General features: G+C 40.1%; 2 protein-coding genes across 4 annotated transcripts; one reads left to right on the top strand and one right to left on the bottom strand.

Moving 5' to 3' along the window:
* Positions 1 to 1,840: 1,840 nt before the first annotated feature.
* Positions 1,841 to 6,850, top strand: LOC102219584. 2 transcript variants are annotated; one of them, XM_023332234.1, is made up of 8 exons: positions 1,841 to 1,932; positions 2,108 to 2,215; positions 2,325 to 2,485; positions 2,960 to 3,077; positions 3,155 to 3,817; positions 4,401 to 4,549; positions 4,644 to 4,761; positions 5,578 to 6,850. In XM_023332234.1, exons 2-8 carry the CDS (start codon positions 2,116 to 2,118, stop codon positions 6,018 to 6,020), a joined length of 1,752 nt encoding a protein of 583 aa, XP_023188002.1. In that variant the 5' UTR covers positions 1,841 to 1,932; positions 2,108 to 2,115; the 3' UTR covers positions 6,021 to 6,850. The 2 variants fall into 2 exon arrangements, with proteins under 2 accessions (XP_023188002.1, XP_014327140.1); XM_014471654.2 differs by having other exon boundaries at positions 1,872 to 1,932; positions 2,147 to 2,215.
* tpp2 (tripeptidyl peptidase 2) lies at positions 6,823 to 23,136 on the bottom strand. Of its 2 annotated transcripts, XM_023332233.1 has the most exons (29): positions 22,863 to 23,136; positions 21,271 to 21,399; positions 21,024 to 21,119; positions 20,642 to 20,746; positions 20,401 to 20,525; positions 20,135 to 20,298; positions 19,489 to 19,643; positions 19,093 to 19,169; positions 18,874 to 19,001; positions 18,547 to 18,795; positions 18,323 to 18,438; positions 18,060 to 18,231; positions 17,810 to 17,967; positions 17,652 to 17,728; positions 17,459 to 17,565; positions 16,191 to 16,345; positions 15,985 to 16,101; positions 15,796 to 15,896; positions 15,614 to 15,710; positions 15,398 to 15,535; positions 15,048 to 15,292; positions 14,733 to 14,811; positions 11,571 to 11,609; positions 11,065 to 11,216; positions 10,885 to 10,981; positions 10,668 to 10,798; positions 10,320 to 10,575; positions 9,514 to 9,633; positions 6,823 to 9,400 (listed from the first exon to the last, which is right to left on the bottom strand). In XM_023332233.1, the coding sequence occupies exons 1-29, from the start codon at positions 23,025 to 23,027 to the stop codon at positions 9,311 to 9,313; spliced, it is 3,840 nt and encodes a 1,279-aa protein (XP_023188001.1). In that variant the 5' UTR covers positions 23,028 to 23,136; the 3' UTR covers positions 6,823 to 9,310. The 2 variants fall into 2 exon arrangements, with proteins under 2 accessions (XP_023188001.1, XP_005806808.1); XM_005806751.2 differs by lacking the exon at positions 11,571 to 11,609.
* Positions 23,137 to 25,004: the final 1,868 nt, after the last annotated feature.

Below are 25,004 nucleotides of genomic sequence, written 5' to 3' on the forward strand. Positions count from 1 at the left end.
GAGTAAGTTTGAGTCAGCCTCTATAAATGTAACCGGTTAAATCTGATACTTTAATGATTCCAAATCCTCCAAGGTTTTTGGGGTCGCTTTCTGTCCTGCCATTCCTGGTGGTTCTGGTGGATGTGTGTCTCTGAAACGACAGGAGTGTTGAAGAGCTGGATTAAAGGGCATCTAAGTAGGTGGGCAGTAAATACCTCCGCCTTTGTCAAGACAAATAAATACCCAACAGCTGAAGCCTGTACATGGCCTGATAGTGCTCACTTCATCTCTCTTTTCACAGCCTGTTAATACTAAAAATCCTCTCACAGAGACACAACGCTGGAACTCTGCTTGTCATCAGGCTAAATAAAACTTTTAATGTTTTATCAAACTTAGCCTGCTACATAAAGTCAGCTGGTCACTGACTTTTACAACATCAACAACAAAACAACCAAAATCCAGGATTTAAAATGAGATTTAGATTATAATGCATGATCCTAGTAGATGACATGGTGAGGTATGTCTGATGTTGTCAACATTAGAGCTCCCTTATTTTCGCCAGAGCTTGATACGTGCAGGATGCAGTCCAGCCTGATCCTGTTACCCTCTATCTCTGCTGAAGCAATTGAGGCCATTGCAGGAAAAGCGAGCAAGAGGTATGAAGGCATCCCAGACTACGTGGCTAATTTTAAATAGACTATTTGAACCACTGACCCACCCCAGTGTTAGGGCATCTTTGCAAAAATAAATGTTTACTGACAGATTAAAGTTACTCTACACCTTTTTTCAATATGGGCAATGTTTCTCGCTTTAGAAAAACATAAAAATGTGTAGGAGCCATATATACATTTTTGGAGCTTAATACAAAATGTTATTTTGTGTTTATGTGAGTTAAAGTATTTACTCTATTTGAAAAAGATAAGCGTCTGTAATTGTATTGTGTTTGAGCTTATGACATGGTGCCTTTTGATTGGTTAGTGACTAATTAGTTTATGAAAGACGAAAGTACTTGCTCTTTGTAGAAGTCTGGCACCTTGAGAGTAACACAGTCTTTTGACCGTCACTTTCTATTTGTTTTGAATCTGTTCGTTATTTTTATTTTCTTTTAAGTTCAGTAAAGACTTAAAGATGACCGTCGGATTCAAGACCTCTTTTTTTTTTTTAGAAGAAATGTGTCGCGTATGAAAGAGCTTTAAGGGGCTAGACTAGTGAGAGCTTGCCGCACTTACAAAATGAATTGCTTTTTCTGTCACAAGTAACAGTTTCAAATTACTCTTTGAAGGTGTTGAGTTCATGTGATTGTCATCATAGCACAATAATGCAGATAACTTCTTCTATCATGACATATTCGGTGCGTATCCGTTTCTGCTTCTGTTTGTCAAATGGAGTCAACAGGTCAGTGACAACATCCACTCTCTGCCAAGATGCTATCATGTCAAACACAAATCATATCCTGGGTTGGTTTTCTGCACAGTGAAAACCCGTGCTATGTCGTTTTGGTTTTTTCTATTAGATAGAGTCAACCGATTAAAACCGTTGCACGGCCATAATTTATTAGGACTGTTCTGAACCTTAACAAAAGTCATTTTTTGTAGGTATAACATTCCTCCTTTTTATATCAGATTATAGGACCCCCGCCATCTGGCTCTCTGCAGATGGACCACCAGCAGACACGCCCTGAAGCAAAGACTCGGCTTACTTGACCTGCCCTTCTTCCTGTTTGCTCCTCCTCCGTCTCCTCTTTGTTTGTGCATTTGACACTTTGTGCTCTCTGCTCCTCACGAGGTTTATTCCTAATGAGCGCAGCTCTAAAAATACCCTTCTGCCCTTGTAATGATGATGGGAGTGTCCTGTTGGATGCTGAGCCTCTATAACATCGCAGTCCATAGTATTCAGACACAGTTGGGGTGCTCTTTCATGGGAATTAAAGCAGAATTGGATCACAACTAACAGGTAAGAAATCAGAAAAAGAGTAATGGCAGCTTAAATGAGTAATACAGCTTAGTTGAAGAAAAAAGAAATTTGACATTTAACAATTTAACATTGTTTTAATCATAGTTATGTTTACTCTCATAATAATTACAAATTCAAATTAAATATAAACGACCCTCTTTCTAACAACACAAAGGATTTTATATGGAAACTTTGTGTTCACCATTTGTGGAAGAAACAAGCTTTGCCAGAACAGAGGATGAAGATGAAGATGAAGCTGAAGAAAATGAAGAGGAGGATAAAGGTAACTGTAACCAATGTGGTCTCTGTGTTTGACTCACTAAACAATACATCTGAAACTATCACTTTTCTTTCTGTCTTTCTTTCTTTCTTTCTTTCTTTCTTCCTTTCAGATGATGCACAAACAGAGGAATCAGCTGACAGGAAGCAACGACCGACAGCCTTTCTTCCGTGTTTTTACAGTAGAATGGGCAAAGAGGTGTACAGCTACGCTGGCCATGAGATCGTTATCGAAGAGGGTCTTGACTCATTTGCAGGCATGATATGGCCTGGGGTGAGTGTGCTGGTGCTGGTTCTGAGGTTTTATTTTGTATGTGGAGAAGTACAGGCCAGCCATGCTTCCCTTTAGAAACACTACTGAGACTAAAAGAGATCTGACAGATACAGATTTTTGATTTTGCCACTTCATGTTCATTGTAGAGTCAGTTAAGGTTATCCACTCTGCACTGTGGCATTGCAAAATGCTCATAAATGTTTTGATTGAAAAAGCCAAGAGAACCTTGCCAATTCTTTGCATCCTAGTGTAGATTTTTCCCTTCAACACAAAAAGGGAAAAATCTACAATTTATACTTCCTTTTCTACATTAAGTTTGAAGACTATAATGTCATGTTTGGCTGTAACATACTAGCAGAAAGAGGTTATTTATGCTATATTGGACATTTGGGTAGTTGCCACATTATATGTTTTACTTTGCATTCATTCTTTGGGTTTGCACACTGACAGTGGGAATATTGTTGTTTCTCCCAGGCTTTGGCTCTCTGTCACTACCTTGAAACTCACCGTGACCAACTGAATCTTGTGGACAAAACTGTCCTGGAGATTGGAGCAGGAACTGGTCTTGTGTCTGTGGTAGCGACACTTCTCGGTATGAGTGAATGTGAATCTGTCTGCATTGACTGACAATGAACGCATGCAATTGCTTTGAGAGGTCTGTATTTTCAGGTGGTTGGGTCACAGCGACAGACCTTCCAGAGGTTCTGAGTAACACTAGAGCCAACCTGTGCAGGAACACCAGGGGCCTCTGCCGGCACGCACCCCAGGTGGCACCTCTGTCCTGGGGCTATGATCTGGAGAGCACCTACCCTTCGTCCGTCTACAGGTATGACTACATCCTTGCAGCCGAAGTGGTTTATCATCATAACTTTATGGATGAGCTCTTGGTCACCATGAAGCATTTCTGCAAACCTGGAACAACACTGATCTGGGCCAACAAGGTCCGACTTGAGTCCGATCTAGTGTTCACGGAGAACTTTAAGAAAGCCTTCCACACAAGTCTACTGGTCGAAGAAGGAGAGATGAAGATCTTCATGGCAATGAGTAGGGAAGGAGATGATGAAGTAGATCAGGGACTAGAAATCCAAGATCTGTTGGGAGAAGAAGATGGAAAGACTGTGGAGGAAGAAAGCAACAAAGACAACGGTGAAGACAAACCCTCCTGTGCCTGTACAGAGGTGAGAGCTGATATACTGGACAATTACAATGAGGAGGAGTGGGAAGAAGACGAAGAGTTTGAAAGTGATGAGGAGGAAGAGAAAATTGTGACCTCCAAAGATGATGAAACAGATGAGCAAAATGAGACTGTTGCAAGCAATGACAACATTTCTGGTGAGTTATCTTCGCACACAAATAATTTAAGTACCAACGGATGTGTCAGGACTGTTTGCACATTACAGATGTTCAACAAGCTCAAGTTTAGCTTGAAAAAAAAAAGAAAGTAATTCACAGGGATAATTTATTTCATACAAAACAGGTCTGGATTTTGAGTTGTTAGGTCTTTGTTGTGTTTAAAATGCTGTTCTTCTCTAGACTGGTGTGTTAGTTTGCCAGCAGTCTATAAAATGAAACAAACAGCCTTAATGAGAATGTCAGGAGTGCTGCAAACTAAATCTGAGATTCAAGAGAAGGCCAAAACATAGTGAAGCCAAAGGTATAACTAGCTGTCCTGAGATAGCACAGAGGGTTGGGTTGCTGGGCCCCCTGGTGTAGAGTATCCCAGATCTCAAGGAAGGGAGAGAGACTTGTTTTTTTAATGGCATTGAGCTTATTTAGTCAAAAACAATATATTATGTGCATTTATATATTGTAATTGCACATATCAAGATTTGAAATGTTTTTATACTCTACACTTAAGCCTTATGTTTTGTTTCATGCTTTCTGAGCTACACAATGTGTCTGTTGGTCTCTGCAGAACAGGAGTGTTCGGACCAGACAGTTGTAAGGCAGAAATGGGTTCCAAACATCATTTTCAGCGTTAACAAAGACATCTACCATTACGTAGGGCAGGACATCGTCATTTATGAATCCATAGATTCATATGGAGCAATGATGTGGCCAGCTGTGAGTGTTTCTGATAACAGTTTGCTACAGTAAAAAAATCATATAACCTTCTTTAGCTTAACGTCACATCAGCAGTGTTTTCTTCAACTTGCAGGCGTTGGCTTTGTGCTCCTTCCTTGACAACAACAGGGACACAGTGGACCTGCGAGGGAAGGGGGTGCTGGAACTGGGATCAGGAACAGGATTGGTAGCTATTGTGGCCAGTCTACTGGGTGAGCAGTCACTAGACTCATTATGGTGTTAAACATAAACAGGACACAATGAACAAGACCAAAAAAAAAATCTCTGATCTGATTGTAATACTGTTTCACAATGAATGAATGAATAGATAGATATTTTTGGCAGTGAGATAGCAGACCCAAACGGACACAGACATCCCTCACAAAGGTGGAACTCCAGTTTTAGATTGGGGATCCAAAGGCCAGAAGGGATATATATTCCCTCTGACATGTTCCGGGTCTGCAAATTGAAGAGGGGGCAAAACTAAGTGAGGCACTGGGGAGGCATCTTGATCATATGCAGACACCACCTCAGCTGACTCTTTTTGATGTGATGGAGTAGCCACTCTACTTTGAACTTCTTGCCATTTCTAAGGGTGAGTTCAGCCACCCTATGAGGGAAGTTCAATTCAGATTGTTGTTGTTTATAGATTATTTTTTTCTATTAGTTATGATTCAAGACAAGACACTCAAGTCTCCACCACTACGCCTTGAAAATGCGTCCATAAACGCCACAAACAGATGAGGGACAAGGGGTAGACCTCACCTCCTGTACCAGAAACAAGCCCAACCCTAGCATGAGAATGCAGACACAGTTTTTGCTTTGGTTGTACAAAGACTGTGTAGCTCTAAAAGCATCCCCCAGTATTGGGAGACAAAGTCATAGACCACTTCGAGTATCAATGCGTATCAATCTAGATTGATACGCATCAACAGATGTTACAGGGCAACCTTAAACAGGGACCTGCGTTGCTGTTAACAGAATCATAATATTTTACAAATGACATTCCTTTCTTTCTGTATCAACAGGAGCTTCAGTCACAGCCACAGACCTTCCAGAGATATTAGGGAACCTTCGAGCCAACTTAATGAGGAACACCAGGGGTCTCTGCAGACACACACCCCAAGTGGCACCTCTGTCCTGGGGCTATGACCTGGAGAGCACCTACCCTTCATCTGTCTACAGGTATGACTACGTCCTGGCAGCCGACGTGGTTTACCATCATGACTTCCTGGATGAGCTCTTGTTCACCATGAAGCATTTCTGCAAACCAGGAACAACACTGATCTGGGCCAACAAGGTCCGACTTGAGTCCGATCTAGTGTTCACGGAGAACTTTAAGAAAGCCTTCCACACAAGTCTACTGGTCGAAGAAGGAGAGATGAAGATCTTCATGGCAATGAGTAGGGAAGGAGATGAAGGTGACCGGAACAGACTGAGTAGGCCTACAGGATGCAGGCTCAAAGCCTAAGGAGGTTTAAAGGACTTAATGTTGAACCTTTCTTTGTGATTCATTTTTTTCAAGTGTTGTCAGATACCCACTAACTTTGTTAAAGGTTGGCAAACATGCAAGAAGATCAGTTTACAAATGTTTTGCTTGAGACTCAGTATGGAAGACATGTTTAGGTCAAAGATTGTTGGCTTCAGTAACCTGAAGAAACGTTTAAATGTCAGCTTAGTATCAAAATATTTATAATAGTGGTCTTGGCAAGCTTTACTTTGGCAACCAGATGCCACTTTACAAACTTAACATGACCTGTTGTATTTTCTTTACGACAGAAGTTGTTTTACTAGAAACAAACATTTGAGTTCATCCTGAAGTGAATTTGCTGGCATGTCTTAATTGATTTCCACTTGTGAATTACAGAATTGATTGGAAATAGCCTTAAAATCTAGATTGATACGCATCAACAGATGCTTCTTTAAAGTCAATGTAGTTTCCATGTTCACGTTGTGTTAACACACATCTGTATCCTCCAAACATCCAGACCTTCTGCTCCTATAGGAGGTGGTCAGACTTGCTGGGTATCAGATAAATAGGAGAATATACTTCCCCTTTTCCGGTTAAATCTTATTGAAGATGCAATGGTCTAGTTGCAATAATGAAGCTCACTGTACTGGGGAAACCCATTATAGAAATCCTTGTCTATTTGGTGGTTCAATGCCTTTTTGTTTAACAAACTACTTTTAATGGCTCAAGCTATGTGGACTTTGTGAATTCTTCTCGTCTTTTATATTTTTCAGACTCGTAATACAGAAAAGTGACATGTGAGCCCGTTTTAAATATTTTTATTCAGTGAACCTTCTTGTTTGTGACTTTTCTTGTGAGCACAAAATAGTTTAACAGTGGCTCAGGTCTTTCCCACATGATCCAGAAAGGATATAAAATGATATAGAGAATACAGCTTTAACTCAAAACATTCTGTGATGAAATAGCATTTGATAGATTTTTATGGCTATAAATATAAACAACATCCACAGCATCCATAGCAAGCATTCGTAAAGTTCTTATGAACACCAGAGGAGCAACTGCAATAGATATGTTTGGTGTCAGAGGTCGAAGGTGAAGTCTTGTGGTGAAAACTTAAGGCCATTTTTGGAGAGACTGTAATTGGCAACGCATACTGTTGTGCACAGCATATGTTCAAACAGGAAACTCAATGAAAAGGGATATTAATAAAGAGGCTAACTCTCGCAAAGGATTCCTTCCAAGAGCTAGAAGTGGTCTATGCTGCGAATAATGCAGAAAGTGAAACTGTTTCAAGCTAAACAGAAACGCAAGAATCTCGCGCCACTGATTCACCATCAGACTCCAGAAGAGGCCCTAAAAGCAGATACTTTACATTCTTAGGCATCAACTTTCCAGCCAGTGTGCTAAAAACAATGAAAGATAAAACCAAAGCCTTTATTTATACTACTAGTTTTAAAAAAAAAAAAGTGAAATAATTCTCCCCCATCTAATAAATATTTGTTTCTTTCCTTTAACATATTGATATTGAATCCAGCTTAACAAGAAAAGTTTTCTTTGGTTACACAAAGAAAAGGGGCAAAAGATAACACTTCTGCTTTTAGGACTATAAAGCAAAGAAGATCATTAACATGAAAATTAAATTTAATCACATAGCCCTCATCTGTAACTTCAGGTGAGACATTTCCAGAAGGACCAAACCAGTATTAAGTTCAGACAAATCAAAAATATCTGTAGATTATGTTTTTAAAATAATTTCTTATAACTATTAAGGGTCAAAGAGTAAATATTTTATACATTTTAGGCTTTCAATATCTCTTTCAGTGTATGAAGGAAAGTGCAACTGTATTTTGAAGCTCTGAAGGCAATTGAATCAAATCCGAAATTGAAAGCATCAAAACTCTCAAGTCACAATTGTCAAAAATGAGTATTTCTAATGTTAAGTATATTATGTGAAACAATTATTCAAAATAGGCTGAAACTACTGGTGTGGTCCTTTTGAACAGCTAGGGTCCCATTAAGAAGAATACTTTCTCACTTGTGCAGGGAGAAATGTTCTTGTAGACAACATAAGTTCACACACACACCCACCCATCAACCATTGACGTTTCTCCAAAGCATAATTCATGGGGAGAGGGAAAAAAAATGTCAAATTGAAAGAAACTAAAATCTGATTCCTCATCAAAACTAACTTTTCATACACCTTAGAAGACATGCATATATGCAAAATACATCGATTAAGATAAATTCTGTTATATCCCTATTGCATCTTTATATTTTCATGGTACGAGTGTATTTACATTACTTTATGACACTGTGTACATATGCAGCATTCTGAACGCTGCCTATAAAGCTGAACAATACTGAGTGGAAATCTGATTGTGTAACCTGTTCCGAACATCCCACTGCTGCCCAAAAACCGCATCATTCTGAGAGTGAGGTCTGGTAAAAATGGAGGCTAAATGTGGCACTCAGGAAGAATCAAGCCTGCACACGGTGCTGGGATGAATCATGCGGCTGGACTCAAAGAAGCTGATGAGTGAAACGACTGCGAGGGTGGACGGATGCTACAATCTCTGCAGCTTCTCCTGCACAAATCTCTGCCACCGTTAGTTTAGCTCCATCTTGAAAGGTAAGATAGGTTGAAAGGCACCGTGACATTTTTTGTGTTCAAAGACAGACAGGACTGACTTGTCAACCCAGGATGGCTGGAGCTATTCAAAAAAAAAAAAAAAAAAAAGGGCTTGTGATCAGTCCAATCCCTGCTTTTCATTTGGGATCATCAGGAGGAGAGTTTCTGCAGCAGCAAGTCTGTCTCTCCTCTTATTGAAGTAATTTAACGGATTTTTACAGTTTTCTGTTCTGATTTCCGATGCATCCCTGGAGTCCACAACGCCAGTTTTTACAGTATTTACACATGAAGAGAGGTTTTTAATGCAATGAGTTAGGAACGCTGGGGAGGAAGGGATATTTAAGCCTCTGAATTTGTAGTTGACAAAGAAAAAGCAAAACACAGGACAGATTATAGTACTCCATATTTTTCTGTTGGTAGGGATTCAAAATTTCTGACTCGACTGGTTTTACAACCCATCGCCTCACAAAATTTGGCATGCATGAAAATATTGACGCTCTGGGTCAGCTCCTAGTTTGATGTCTTAAAAAGAAAAAAAGTCTCCAGAGGCAGCTGGTTGGTCAGATGCATAGACCATATGACCCTGAGGGACATGTCATCAAATTCGTCCTGTTACAGACTGTTGGAGGTCATGCCGTCCCATGCATGTGCCTGTTTGTGCTTAGAATGGTGAATAATCTGCGGGGTACATGACGGGGAGCCAGTTCTCACTGAAGGCAGTGCAGTGCGTCCAGCCAAGGTGACGCATGAGCTGCAAAACAAAACCCAGGAGGTGATTTGATTTAATTTTTTTTACACCACCAGAAACTGATAGAAACCATGTTTTATCATCATGTTGAGAATCAATCATTGATACTCTCATACCTGGATGCAGTTCTTCATGTTCTCCTTGCTGGGCTTCTCCTCAACCATTTTGGAGGCGTATTTTAGGGCTCGGCCGTACATCTTGTTTGCCAGGGCGTGTTTGTATGAAAACGTCAAAACCTTTAAAAAAAAAAAAAACACGAACAAAGAGTGTTAGGTAAAATGTTTTCTGAACTAGCTTAAAGCTTCAATTCAGCCAACAAAATAATTTTGGATCAACTTTCAGAATTTGTGGCTTTTCTTTCACTGTTGAGCAAGTAACAAGTTCATCACAAAAAGGAAAATTAGTAGGGAGAGTCCAATGAATGTGTCCAAAATACAAAATTCTCACCTTGATTGCTGTGTTTTTGAAGCATAAATACTGCACCAACCTAACATGTTGGTTTAAAGATTAATCCAATAGTTCATCTTTACAAATTGATCAAATGAAGATGTATTCAGTCTTACTGTAAGGCACAGTAGGCAGTAGATTGTTAAAAAATTACTTTTTGGCACAGAATCCAGGACTTCCAGTCCTTTTCCAGGCTCCAGGTACAGAACACAACAGCACATAAAGCAGCTGGATTTCGAGTAGGACTGAATAATTTTTCTTTTATCTTGATGTTTTCTAGTTTCCTGAATATTCTCACTGTTTTACATAACCTTATTTGATCTCTACATTACGTTGTAGTACAATTGCTTTTCAACTGGTTGCCATGGCATTCGTTTTGTCCTCTTGTCCAAAATTCACACACACAAAAAAAAGTTAAGAAATAAAATACATAATTTGTCCCAAACAACCAGTTTGATTTATTTTAAATTCTCACCTTTGAGTCGGTTAGCTCCGCCCACTTCTGCACCTCCCAGAATGTGTCCATCAGGGCATTTGAAGTGTTGTCCAGGGGGTCGTCAGAGCTGCTAGCCAACTGCTCCTCGACCTCCTCCTCTCCTGCCGCAGCTTGCTCTGTAGCAACAGCCCCGGCGCCGCTCTGCAGCGTGGACGGCAGCAGGAGCTGGTCGGCCAAAGCGCAGCCTTTTCTACACAGGGCGTCCAGAAGAGATGACTTTTGCTTCTCCATGTCACTGAAAAATAAAATGTTTTACAGAGGAGGTGGGTTCACACTGCCTCAATCAACCCAGTCTTTGTCAAAAACCTGTGTGAAAGTGATGCTTACGTTTTGATGGAGGCGGCGTCCGGCCGAGGGTCTGTCTTCATGGTGAAATACACAGCCAACGCCGTTTGGTCGATGTGGGACATGACGATCTCTGCTGCAGACACAACCTCTCTGAGGCGCTTCACTCGTTCCTTAACAAAAACAGGGAGAGATTCCGTATGAGGATTCCGCACAGCTTTGATGCAACTATTTACCAACCCTGTCTGTCGTTGTTTACCTTCTCTGAGTCCAGCTGATGGAGTCTTTGCACATGAAGTGGAAGGTAATCCAAGTAGTTTTCCCTCAGTTCATCATAGATGGAACTCGAGTCCAACCTGAAAAGCCAAAAACGACAGATAAATTCCAGAGAAATAAAGAGGCTGTGTGGTATGAAACCAGAGAGAGAAACATAGCTCACTTTGTCATCCACTGAATCTTTAGATCCCTCACAGCTTCTGCAAACTCTTCCTTCAAATCCTTCTCTTTGTCTCCATCCTTGTCCTTCTCCTTCCCACCGTTCTTTGATTTGTTTGGGGCAGGGATTAGATGGTAGATGACTGGAACTATGTCCTACACCAAGACACAAGTAAAACAAAGTACGATTGAATATATACCTTCAACTTCTCAAATACTCTCTCTTCCTACCAATGTCATGTCCTCAGATAGTCTTTGCTCCATAGATCACTGAAGTGAAAATGCTTTTAAATTATCCAGTAGTGAAGGTTTAAAGTAGTACTATCAATACTTTTACAGACCACCAGAAAACCTTATAACTAATTCATAAAAACAGCTTTAACACTTGTGTATATTTCCTAACACATCAACATGCTTTGACATGATAGATGAAGATGTTTTACAGAAAATAAGTCATTTCCCAAAGTAAGGAGAGCAGCAGGCGCTCTGTGGTTCTAACTTGTCCAGTACCTTTTTAAATTTTCCTTGTCGTTTTGCAGAGGCCTGCCCCTGGTGGTCAAAATAACACACAGTAAGGAACAGATAACACAAACACCAGCCAAAAAGGATGTTTTCATTCGTCTTTCATCCTCAGCCAGAGACTCAGGGTCTCATTGCTAAAGATATAACTCAAACAGTATAAATATAATGCAATTTACTATGACCTTTGGTGTTTCTCCTAACCTTGTCTAATAGATCTGTTTACTTTTGTTAAGACACAAATAAAAGTTACAGAATATTTAAAAAATAGATAAATAAAATAGAGCTGGCAGCCCAAAGGCAATAGCATCTCCTTAAAATTAAACATGTAGGAAAAAGGATGAAAGATTCATTTTGTTGCCGATCAAATATTTTGCGAACAGAAGCCAATACACCATAAGGGTGCTACACAGTGCAACCCATATATATCCCCCGATTGTTTATAAAACAAAATTAAAACACAAAAACCAGAGGAAGGCAAAAAAATTTACATGACAGTGTTCAGCAGAGTTGCTTAATATATCAATTAAATCAGTCAGTGCCTTATCACAATCAGAGGACCGACTGGGTGCAATATTTAGTAGGATGTCATATTTTAAGTGTCACATTCTCACTTTGTGAGCCAATGATGTATTTGGGAAGCTGAGCGTTCTCTACCTGCCCCTGACGTGCAACATGTGTGTTTTAGGTGGTTGAATTGCTTAAACTGGGAAGATGAAGAAGAAAGTAAAAGTGAGAAAACTTTGGGTCAATCAAAATCACCATCGCCAAGTCCAGGAATAATCTCACAGCTGAACATTTTCCAGATACTGTGCAACCCCAAAATTCCCAACCCAAAGCAAAAGTAAAGTCTTACAATCTGTATTAAATTGCGTTCCCACAGGAGTTAAACCAACCAGCCAGATGTGAAAAATAAGCAGGACAACAAAATTTGGGGAAAGAACAAAAAACGCTAACAAGGATCCCAATTATCACTAAAGAAAAAAAATAAAAAAAATCTCAGCATAATACAGATCTTCCTCTAACGCAAACACTGCTTTTTTAATGCAGACTAATTTTTAACTTATACATTTTCTTCTAGAGCACCTCAAACTGAATCTCTGAGAAATATACATTTTCTCTGTGAAATTCACCAGGTAACAGGTACTGAGTCTCTATAGTCACCTATTCTTTGTTTTTCCATGATAAAAAGATTTCCATCTTCAGATTTAGCCATGTTACAGCTGTTTGACGTCAGTCGCTTTTAAGCCGTAATTGCAAATCAAGTATTGACACCAACAATTCTCATTGGATTAGCTAGAGTTATTAGTTGTGGCTCAGAACAAGTGAATCTTTACACCATCACATAAAATGCAGCTAAATCCAACACAAGCCAACTCTGGCAAGGTCCTTTCCACTGCAGGAGCAGGGGTAATTCTCTGGGGCACATTAGCTCCCCCAGGACCAATGCAGACTAAAACGGGTTGCAGTCTACCCTGAAAACGGGCCTGGTAGGGAGGTAGGAGTTTTCAGACTGACTCTGAACTGAAGGCAGAGGTTCTCAGTAGGAGGAAACCTCTGGATTTCCTTCTCATATTTTCTGTTAACCGCAGTTCAGTATTTTCTTGTGCAAACACAAACCTTTAAACTTAACCACCCTTGATCAACATTATCATGTTTTATGGAATTTGAATTCAATTACGTACATTAAAGTAGACCTGGACTACAGCTATCCAGAATTACTAATCATCCACAGGTCTTAAATTTGAATGGAGCAATGCTGCTGCAGGGTACGAATAGGAGACACACCTAACAATATTTAATTATTAAAAAGCTATGGATTCCTACAAACTTCTGAGTCAGAAGTGATTTTAATTCAGTTTTGGAGCTTAAACACTGATATTGTTAGAAATGATTACTTTAGACAGGCGATTGTAATCTCAACTGGAGCAGCGTTAAGTTCAGTCCAGTGTGCTTATAATCCAATGTAGCCACTCCTTATCACACAGGTTAGAGTGTTAGCCTGTGACCACTATGAAACAATTTCAAATTAATTCATATAGTCAGATTTTTCAGAATCCCGTTCTGAACTCTGCTGTTGTAACAGCTGGACCCACGACCCGCTCAGCATCAGGGGATACATAAAGCGCCTGGCTTTCTGGGAAATGTACTCAGAAAAAGCCACGGTAAATTAAAAGTTACAGGAAGTTCAGGAGACAAAACTAAAATTTCCAGGAACCCTCAGTCAAAACATGTTTTTTGTCTCATTTGCTGGGTTTACACCTAGAGCAACTTCCCAAACTCAAAAAATGTATCAAATACATTCCTAGGAATGGGCGATTACCATTATCGAGGTATACTGACAAAGAAAATCAAGCGTTTAAAAAGCTAAAACTGGAGGTCAGACCTTTTCTACTGTCTCAAGTCCTCACCTGCTGCTGTGCACTGCTGGTCAGCTGACAGAAAGAACGTTGCTACGCTTTTGTCTCGCTTACAAAAACCAAATCTAGCTGTGTGAAACAGTGTGGAAACTACAGCACACTCATCACTCCTATTATTAATGCAAGCCTGCTTTAAAAGCAGTATCAGATGAGAACAGACCCTACAGAAGAAGACAACCTGACTAATTAACCAACTATTATCAAGCTGGGAGATGAACAACTGGTAAATAAGATGACAAAAATTAGCAAGGACTTCTGTCTATAAAATTAAGAAATCTTATAAATCAAATTATTTTAGAAGTGGTGAGAATAATGAGCCCTCAATGCTAAAACATCCTGGTATTTTTATTTAAGGTTATTATGAAACTTGATGACCCATAAAAGACCCAAAGAAACCAAAACAAAAAAAGAACAAAGTGCACAAGTGAGAAGGAAACAAAACAGGTGACAGTGGTGGTCAGTCTGGTTCTACAGGACACTTCCTGACGCCGGTCCATTCTGAAACAAACTACCTTTATCCAGTAGTTTGTTTTGCACACACCTGTCATTGTCTCACATTTCCATCTATAATAATCATTTGAATAATCTTTAATATGAGCTACAACAACATTTAATTTCCCTTTTTGAATCCATTTTTGAATTTAATTGAAATGGAAACTCAACATGACTTTTTGGTCCTGAAGAGCACAACTGAACATTTGAAGCAAAAAAATTCAAGAATGGAGCCACTCACTGCTTTCTTGCCATACTCGCTCTTGGGCACAATGAGGGAGCCTGATAGGTAACATCCTGGACTCGTGCCTTTAGGTATCCTGAAGGATGAAGGGGGACAAACAGGAATGGGAATAAAAAAGAAAATGTGACAACTGGTCCTACTTATATTAGAAAGCTGGGATACTTTTCTTAGGATGAACAAAAAATAAGCGTCACAGGTATATTGTGTTAATTAAAAATGAAGATGAAATACAACTCTTTCGTCAACAACGAGTAAAGAGATCATCTCCTTCCGTTAGAAATGTGAAAGGAAACACTCGACTGTGTGACTCACTTGTCGTCTGGCAGGGTGGTGACATAGAAAGGCTGTGTAGCCCCTGGACACAAAGTAACTGAGTTGGCCTTCTTCTTTGCCATGAGGGCGGCGCGGTGTGACTCATACACATCCAGACTGAGAGTGTTGGAAAGACGATGAGAAACCACAAACGGCAAATCCTTCAGGCGCTCCAGCTCACTGGACTGCTCGTGTCGGACCTGCAGACGGACCGTGTAATCCCCCTTTTCTAGCTTCAGGGAATACTGGAGAGAAAATAAATGTGATTAATCCCTATAACAGTTCTCAAGAGATCATGTATAATTTGTTGTTTTTTTTAATAGCAGGGGCAATTTCTACAGATGTCCAACCTGGTGTGGGTAGGCGTCCCCTGAGCCCAGCAGTCTCTTGTTCTGGTCAAACAGCATCCAGAGCTGACTGTCAAACTCAGACTCGTAGAGAAGCTCGCAGAGCGTCGGGCAGCTGGGCGTAACCTCTCCACTCTTAGGCTGAGGACAGAGCAATACGCAATTATGCATCCATACGACAGATCAATCGGCTCTGATGGGCAGAAAGTTGGGTGATACCTGGTGAAAGCTGTAGGTGAGGATAATTTCATAGAGCTGCCTGTTATTAGGCAGAATGTCCCGAACTCCCAACGCTTTAATCTTTGAACTTAGAGGCCTGAAACAAACACCAACATGAGAAATAATTAAAAAACAGCACTTTAATACATGAACAAGTTGTTTGTGTGCATGTGTGAACCCACCGCAGAGGCTGAACCCATGACTTCAGGGTGACAGTGGGGGATACCTCCTCATATCTCATGGGTGATGACACGTCAAAACTCGTCACTCCCTCTGAGGCGTGCTGTAGAGAGACAAAACAGAGTCAGAAACAAAAGAGAACAATACCTGTTCTGATTGTACCGGTGTGTGTGTGTGTGAACTATTCTCACAATGTGTAGAGGAGAAGGAGAAGTGCTGAGGCCGTGGAAGGAGATGGTGTAGTCCACCGTCACATCGCCCAGGCTCGCCCACCAACGGGCTATACAAAACTCCACAACCCGACCTGACTGCAAAGGCGGCAGGAACACACCAAAAATAAAACAGAGGTTTTCTGCTGATTCTGGTGTGTTTTTAGTTGAATGTAACGTCCACATACCAGCACTGCAAAAGCCTCTGTTAGAGAACCTCTTTCTAGCAGTGAGGAGAACTTGTAGAACTCATTGGCTCTGTAGGCTTTTTGCTTGACCAGGTGAACCGCATGAAGAACGAACTTCGAGGACACGTCTCCAGAATGGGAGGTTAGAGTGATCTCTGTGGGGGAAACCAGGAAAAAAGAAAATCATGAAACAGTAAAAACCCCAGTGTGTTTTGCTGTCCTGCAACCTTTTAATAGGAATTATGAATGTAAAAATCTATATATTTTTTTCATTTTATCCAGGGCTCGTTTGACTTTAAAATCCTTTAAAACTTAAATGCAAAATAAATATCTAGTTGGGTATTATTATCTGTACTCAAAAAACCCTGAAACGATGCTGAAGTTAGCTTCTGATTCAACATAAAGAGCCATCTTTTTTTTTTTACTTTATGTACCAAATAACATGTGCTCTATTGAATATATCTACTATAGGAGCCACAACTGTAGATTAGCACAAACTTTATCCGAGTTAAAACTTTAATTTAGATTTTGTCTCCCACAGTCAGAATTTGTCAAATCTATTCTGCCAACATACATCCATGGCTTTTGAACCATAACCACGGTAAAACAATCTGAGATTAATGTAGCATTGGTCTGACTCCTCATGGCATTCTGGATCTGGTTCCTATAGGAGGAGTCACTCCTAGTGTCAGGCAACATAATCTACATCAACAGGCGGGTTGTGGAACTGACAGTGGAAATAGACACAAGTCGTGTCCTGCTTAGATAAAATGGATCCCGGAAAGCAGCGTCTGTCACACAACCTTCAGGAACTCATCGCGGAAACTTTTTGTGATATACTGACTGGAATGAAATGGCAACCTTAAAACAACTCAGCTCCACATTGTAACAGAAACTGGATGGCTTGAATTAAAAACAGGATCAAATTTAACACCGATCTCATGTGAAATTGTAGACTGTTAATATCTACTAGCAATGTTATACTCTACCATCATGAACACTTTCATTTTGTGGCTAAGGTCCGTCTACTTGGTACGCTTCCAGAACAGCCGCATACATTAACTCCACCTCAAATAATCTACAAGACTAGAATATTGGACTTTTTTTTTTAAACTTTGAAGAAAATCCTGGATCACAATCAGCTTTTTCGTTTTATACTACAAACCATTTTATTTATCTTCAGCAACACGTCTTGGAAAATATGAGAAAGTGACCAGCAGCTTGCGTTGGTTAGACACATTCTCAGCTGCCACCACGGAGCAACTGACCTGCCCAGGAGGCTCCCTGAGGAACAGTGACGAAGTGGCGTCTGATCTGTCCGGGTCTGAAGTGGACGTCTGAGAATCGCACCTCTTGATTACGACTATCAGTCACCCTGTTGGTGCAAAGAGGGAGAAACAAATAAGAGCCAAAACCACAACAGAAAAACCAAGATGAAGTCCACACATTGTGAGAACATACTTGGCAGGGATGATAACTGTGATAGGAACTCTGAATAGAGGGCCACAGGTGGGGGCTGCTGTATCATAACCACAAACCTGAAAAACAATTAAAAACAATTTTAAAAAGAAGATAGCGTTTTTTTAAGCTTTATTCATTCCATTTTGCCATCCACACACCTCGGTATAGTGGACTCCCTCTCTCAGTCCTACGGGATCGATCCGGACGTTGATGTGTCGACACTGGTTCATCAGCTCCAGATGGGAGGGGCACTGGACCCATGGGACGGCACATGTTAGCGCCAGGTGTAGCTGCAAGGAAATTCGCTCGGAGTTTTCTGTTTAACAAAAAGAACAGATTATATTTAAAACAAATAGAAACTATAGATAAAAGGATGTAAAACTGAGTCCAACCATTCAGTTGTGCTACCTGTGTTCTCTGGGAAGATGGGTTCAATTCCAACCCCGTGATCAGAAGGTGCGAGAACTTGGACTGGTTCCCTGAGGTAGATGCCTCTCTGTGAACCCACGCTGACCGAGAAGCCCAGGCGGCTTGTGGGTAATGAGGCGTGCTGAGTGAGGTAGTCTAAAGCCTTGTCCACCTGAGAGACAGAAAGCAATTACTTCACTACAAAAAAATACAATAAGTTTAAAAAAAGATTTAAAAAAAAAGATGTAAAAAATAAAAAATACCTGGATTATTCCATGACCCTGTGCAAACACTTCAATGTCATCGACCTTCTGAGCGGTGTTCTCCAGCGCTCTCCTCACAGCAGGAACAGAGGGAGGGATCCCGCTCTGCTTCAGGCCTTTTTCATTAAAAAAAAAAAGTTAATCACACAGAACCTTCAGTTCTGAAATCACTCACTTCTAACAATGTTACAAATCAACTACAAGCCCTGCAATCCAGAACACACCTGACAGAACGAGCGCGATGCCCCCGCAGGCGTTTGGCGAGGACATCGACGTGCCGTTCATCAGCTGGGTGCCACGGAGCGTCCAGTTGGGTACGGATGCGATGGCCCCGCCTGGAGCGCTGATGCTGACCCCGAGGGCTCCGTCGGTACTGGGACCCCTGGATGACCATGTGTACTGGTTGGGGGGCAGCTTCTCTCTCAGGGAGTACTCGGCCACCATCATGTCTGGAGTCACGTACGCGCCAACTCCTACAGGGACGACGGTAGCAATTAGAGGAAAAGTCAAGAAAATTCAAAGACTACTTTTAGCACGTTCAGAGAACGTACCGATAACGCTGCTGGTGGTTCCTCCTGGGCAGCCGACCGTAGAAAGGCAGGGGCCGTTATTTCCTGCACTTGACACAAAAATCACATTGTGCTTCTGCACAGCCTCTGTGATCACTTCACAAATCCTCCTGAAAGACAAGTGGTCCACGACACTTAGCAACAGCATGCTAAAACAAAACACACGGCAGGAAAATCAGAGACCCTCTCTGCTATTCTTACCCTGAATTAGGCCAGTGGGTGGCTTCCCCGTAGCTATAGTTAACCAGGTCACACTTGTAGTTGATTACTTCAATCATCTTTCAGACACAAAGAGAGAGAGACCAGAAATAAACTAGTGCAAAAACGTCAGTTAATGTATATATTATGTAGGTCTGCACAATATTAGGAAAACATATAACCAGTATTTTGTCATTATTAAAAAAAATGGTTGTAATTAAATAAGATTTTCCTTACAAAGCTAAATCATTAAGAACAATAAGAGCACATCAAACACACCACATATATTGTTAATTCATGAAATTCTGGAATTTAAAAAAAAAATGTAATAATTATTTTCTGTCTCGATTGTGATGCCTCATGCAGCTTTAATGTCGAGGTATCTTTTTGAAGGAATACCGCTCGGATGAGTCCGGTGCCAGTTTCCATGGTGCTGAGTCGAGTGTCTCCGATCTTCAGAGCCAGAATTTGGGCACCAGGAGCCACGCCGTTTCTTTCTGGTTCCTCTGGGAAGTAACCTGCCGCAATACTCGCCACATGGGTCCCATGAGCCCCTTTAAGAGAGCACAGAGTCAGATTGGAGAAGAAAATTTGGAGTCAACATCATGCTCAATGAACTGCTTACATCTAGATCTAAACTGAGAAATTAGCTAATTTTCATCTTCATGCACCCTGACCATCCAGACAAACTCAAAATTCATATCACATCTCAAAAACTAAATGCACCATACAAAATTGCTACAGGGTCACACCAACCTTAATATTTGGACAAAAGCTCAAATGTTTTTTTTTTTACTTTAAGTATTAGTGAGTCACTTAAAAATGATGTCAGGCTAATCACAAAAGCTCGACGAAGCTATTAAAAAGTAAATTGAGTTATTTATTGTGGTGTGTCAGCTGATAACACAGAGTTATGAAATATTGGTCGACTTCAACAGATGCTGGCAATTCTTTCATTTAACAATTTTGCACTATTTCCAGGAATAACTGTGATAACGACTGAAAGGTAGAAAGACTTCTGATATTCTGCTTTAGGGTAACTCACCTCCACTAGTAACGATGCAGAGTGTGTTTCCTTCGTCATATATGTTAACAGAATAGTTAAGCATCTCAGCATTTCCTAAAGTGGCATATTCTTGTTTCTCTCTGTATGAGCCCAGGACGGTGCACTGGGACAGTTCTCCACACTCCGATGTGTCCACTACCGCCCTGAAAACAACAAAAACAGTCTTATACAATGGAAATGATAGACATGCTATTTGTGCATGCCAGTAAATAATGAGGAGGGAATGTAAACAAGAGCCGACTTACTTCCACGTGACGCCATCGTGCCAAAGCACACAGTCATACACTGGGCCGGGATCACTGTACTTCTTCTCTAGAGATCCCAGCAGCTCTGACTGACACTGCAGGTCTTCCTTCTGCAGCTTTTCCATCTGAGGAGAGAAGATGAAGGATGTGTCAGAGCCAGACATGAGAATCATCACAGCAAGCAGAGGCATGTCGCTGCAAGCAGGACCATTAGGTTTAGAGTTTGTGTTGTGAATCTGACCTGAGAAGGCGTGGGATGAGCGAGGTCAAACTCCTCTGTTTTGCGACAGACCTCAGCGAGGGCTGCTCTGTGTGCTGGGTCCCACATCTTTTCTTTTCGCTCTTTCTAAAAGGGAGAAATGTGCAAAAATATCAGATTTAGTAAGAAGCTTACTAAACCAAATTCCTGCTGGTAATATTTACTAAAATGTAGAAATCTAAATTCAAATCAGAACTTTTTTCCCCCATGCACAGCCTTTCCTAACCAGCTAAAATATCACCAACGTTTGTGCCTGTGCCACGACTCCCTGCGCGTCTGATGTTGTGCTTTCTGCACATCAAAAGTAATAAAACATCAAATCTCTGACAGAACTAGAGCAGCAATCATTGTCACATCTCCCTACCTGTATCCTTTCCTTAAGAGCCTTGGGGAAGAACTCGTAGCCATTTTTAACTCCGATGCGAAACTTCCCTGATGGGTTGACCCAGGCGGGAGGGATCTGAGAGACATAAAAAGACGCAACGAGAGACGAGATCACCAAAAAGTGTACTTGGATGTAGGACACTATGCAAAACAGAAAATTTCACAGTTGAAAGTGGCTTTGAATTCAAATAATAAAAATATGGACATCATAATGGTGTTTCCCCAACCTTGAGCGTTCTTCCGGAGAGGCCAGTGATTGTCCCATCTTTAGGCTCCACTGCCGTGGTCATGTTCACGTCACCACTGCCTGTTGTATCAATGATGTCCACGATCTTTGGTTTCCCCTCAGTGGTGACCTAAAGATGCAGTTCGAAACAGAGTAAATAGATCTAGAAATTTAGACAAGTCCTTGTTCATTAACAAACTAGCACAGTCAGAACCCGCTAAAATATTCACACACTATTCTGAATAACTTAGAAGCTTCCAAAGTTTTACAGAAGTTTGTTAAAATATAATAATAGAAGGAGGAGTAATGTGAGCTAAGCAAAAAACAGCAATAAAATAAACTATTTGCTTATTGGCTGAGTTAACCAGCTATAATTTTTATAATTTTGGGTTTTATTGCTGATTGATCATATTTAAATGACTACAATTTCCATCCTTCCATCCAAATATTAGTTCAGTGTTTTAATTTGCAGGTTTCATTGTAAATAAAAACCTGCATGAGAAAAAGGGTACATCATTAAGATGTGTTCCTATTTCTTCTAATACTGAGGAGGGGGTGGAAGTGTCAAACACAGTTCATCTCAACTGCGTTGAGTTTACTGTTCAAATATAGAAAGCACATCATTTGTGTTTAAGGAAAAAAATACTATTTTTATGGGATTTTGAAGGAACCTGCTATGTATTTGACCAATCATACTTTAAGATAATTAGACATCAATATGGCGCAGCTGTGATATTTGAGATACACGATGGTGCTTTTGCATCTTGAACACATTAAACCAGATCCACCTAGTAAACAATACTCAAACCTGTATAATGTTGTAGTCATTGTATTCTTTAAAATAGTTCATGGTCAGTTCCTTAGCTTCAAGGTAACCTTCAGGTTTAACATCAAGACTACAATGATTAGATTGTACCTGATCTAACGTGGTTTAAATGGGACATTTAGTTTAACTTAAAATGAAAGTACCGAAGTGGCCAATTTACTTGTTTCCAATTTTAAAGAACTTGTAACCAGTGCAGACAGGTTCACAGGTTTGATTTTTCAAAGTGTATTTAGTAGCTTTAATTTTGGATCCCATTTTAGGTCGTCTAATGCAAGCACATATATAGCAATACCTCCTGTTCAGTGTTGTCACAACTACATTAAGTTTGGCAGATCTCAAATTGTACATTTATTCTTCCTTTGCATACAATAATCCAGGTCAGCTTTGAAAAGTCCGAGCACTTTGTACTTTGAGCCAGAGCTGATTTAAGATGCTCCAGAAAACAAATAAAAGCTCCAAGTGGGTTTGAAAGCTACGATTCGGACACCAACTTCAACGTCGTAAGAACAAACGTTGCTAGCTACCCGGTTAGCATTTACGCTTAATTAATAAATGTAAAGATAGTTTAAAGCCCGCTGGTGTAGCTCTGAAACTAAATTTATAAGCACAAGAAGACAATTGCCATAACAGACTTTAAACGTACTTGGCTGTCATAAAAATATATTTGCTAATTGTTATAATAATGCTATTTGGGAACGCCGGCCTTTAGCATTGCTAGCTTCGGCCATCTCGGTCTTCGCTAGCACGAGGCAGCCGGGCGGATTCACCTGCATGCCGGGGGCCCCGGGGTCCACGCCGGTGTCGAGGACAGCGATGAGCACCCCTCGCCCGTCATAGTCGGGGAACCTGGTGAGGTAAGAGGCAGCGCCGGTTTCTTTCTTGGGGAGAAGCCCGTGGAAAGGGAACGGTTCGTCGGTAGAATGAGCAGCCATGATCCAAATACAAAAAAGGAGCGACAATGAAAACAAAGCAGCGAAATGGGGAAGAGACGAGAGAGCAACACGGCGGGTGAGACGAGGAGGAGAGCTGATTAAAGGCGCAGTGCTTGCTGTTTTCTGCACACGCTGGGGAACACCACCAGAACTTAAAAGTTTTTTTTTATGTCATGCTTGAGCCAATCATAACTAACCTCGTGTTAATTTTGAGCATATTTCTTTAATATGTCTGACATTGTCTGTTGCATATAGCATATAGTCTGAATGCGTGGATATTTTGTAACACAAACTTAGTGTGATCAAAAGGGAGGAGATCATTATTATGACTCCCACAAGAGGGCAAGTGATTATTAGCTTTCAACATCAAAGCAGGCTGAAAAGAAAAAGCGATGTCTAATTTGTTGGGATCAAAAACTTAACATAATTTTTTTCATTCTGTCTTTCTCGTTTACATGTGGAAGCACACACCGGGGATTTGACTAAAAGATGGGATTAAAGTCTTAGTGGACATTTTTGGTTGCAGGGACTTTTCAGGGTGTTTTTTTTAACTCTATGTTTCTGCTGCATCTAATATTTTAGAAAAGATTGAATATGGGCTAATGTGGAAATTGCTCACAGTGTAGAAGCTGTTAAATAATCACAAATTATGCCTCTACACCTGGTTGTAGTGCAGCTGGCACTCTCTCATTTGCTTCAAAAGTAAGTAAGCAGAAAGTCTGCAATACCCCATCCTCTCCTCACTTTTTTCATTTGCAAGAACCACAGTCAAAACATATGACTAAGCTAGAAATTTAATCCACAAAATACCTTGGAAGGGAGATATTAGATTTTATATAACAATAGGAAGAGTTTTATGGTGAAAGGCTGCTAAACTGATTAAATATTCCTAGTACTTTACTGCTTAGTTTAAACTCAATCTATAGTTCATATTTCCTGTTAACGTTAAGATGTATGCGAAACAACATTCTGGATCACATAGTTAAAACATTTTTACAAATTGTCTCCTTTGATGTTTTCCTTGTTTGTCTTTAGATTCAGAATCCTAGTCTTAGTTTATTCTGTCTGCTATGAAAAAAAAAATTATGTCTCGCAACATTTTATTTGTTAGATGTTTCTGTTTGGGCTATGCTTTTGTAAGCTGTTGTGAACCAACAATAAGTGATGAAAGGAAATGTTCATTTTTGACCAAAAATGTTAAAAAGACATGCTTCAGTGGTAAAACACAGTTGTTCATATGTCTGTTAATTCTAAATGGCAAAACTATATAAAGATACACAATCTGAGCATAGCTGAATATAGCATATTGTTATTCCCAATATGAAATAAGTGAAAACATCATTTTAGAAATATTTTTCAAGCTATATAAAAGTTAATCATATCTGAAAATTTAAAACCTTAAACTTGGTGAAGCCAAAACTACATAATGAAAAATAAAAATGACCTGAAGTCAGCTACAATACATAACTGGTGATACATGATAATGTGTAATCATTGTTTTTTCTTTAAAAGTCAAGCAGTATTAATGATTACCTTCCATGTAACGCAAGAGTTCCTACCAAAAAGGTTCTTCATATTAAAATGCCTTCACTCCACACATTTATCAAACTTTTTAATAGACATTTTTATAGACCTAGCAGTTCCACAAACTAATTTGCATAAAACCACTTGACACAATTAAAATGATCAAACTAAGTAAAAAGTAAAAAAAAAAACCACTAATAACATTCAAAATAACACAACAAAGAGTTAAAAAAAAGAGGAGTGAATTGTGGGGCATGAGTATTTAACATTAAAAACTTCCAGTGAGGACATATCTAACCCTACTACAGTGAGCGCACATTAGGTGGTGCTGTAACTCTGCCATACAAGTTTTGTGGCTGAACACTTTGGTTGTTGCAGTTTGAGGTCAGACATTCACAAATCAAATTAAATCATCTTCTTGCTATGGTCCATATATATCTGTTTGTTTATTTC

This window comes from Xiphophorus maculatus, chromosome 4 (assembly GCF_002775205.1).
Source record: "Xiphophorus maculatus strain JP 163 A chromosome 4, X_maculatus-5.0-male, whole genome shotgun sequence".
Classification (NCBI taxonomy): domain Eukaryota; kingdom Metazoa; phylum Chordata; class Actinopteri; order Cyprinodontiformes; family Poeciliidae; genus Xiphophorus; species Xiphophorus maculatus.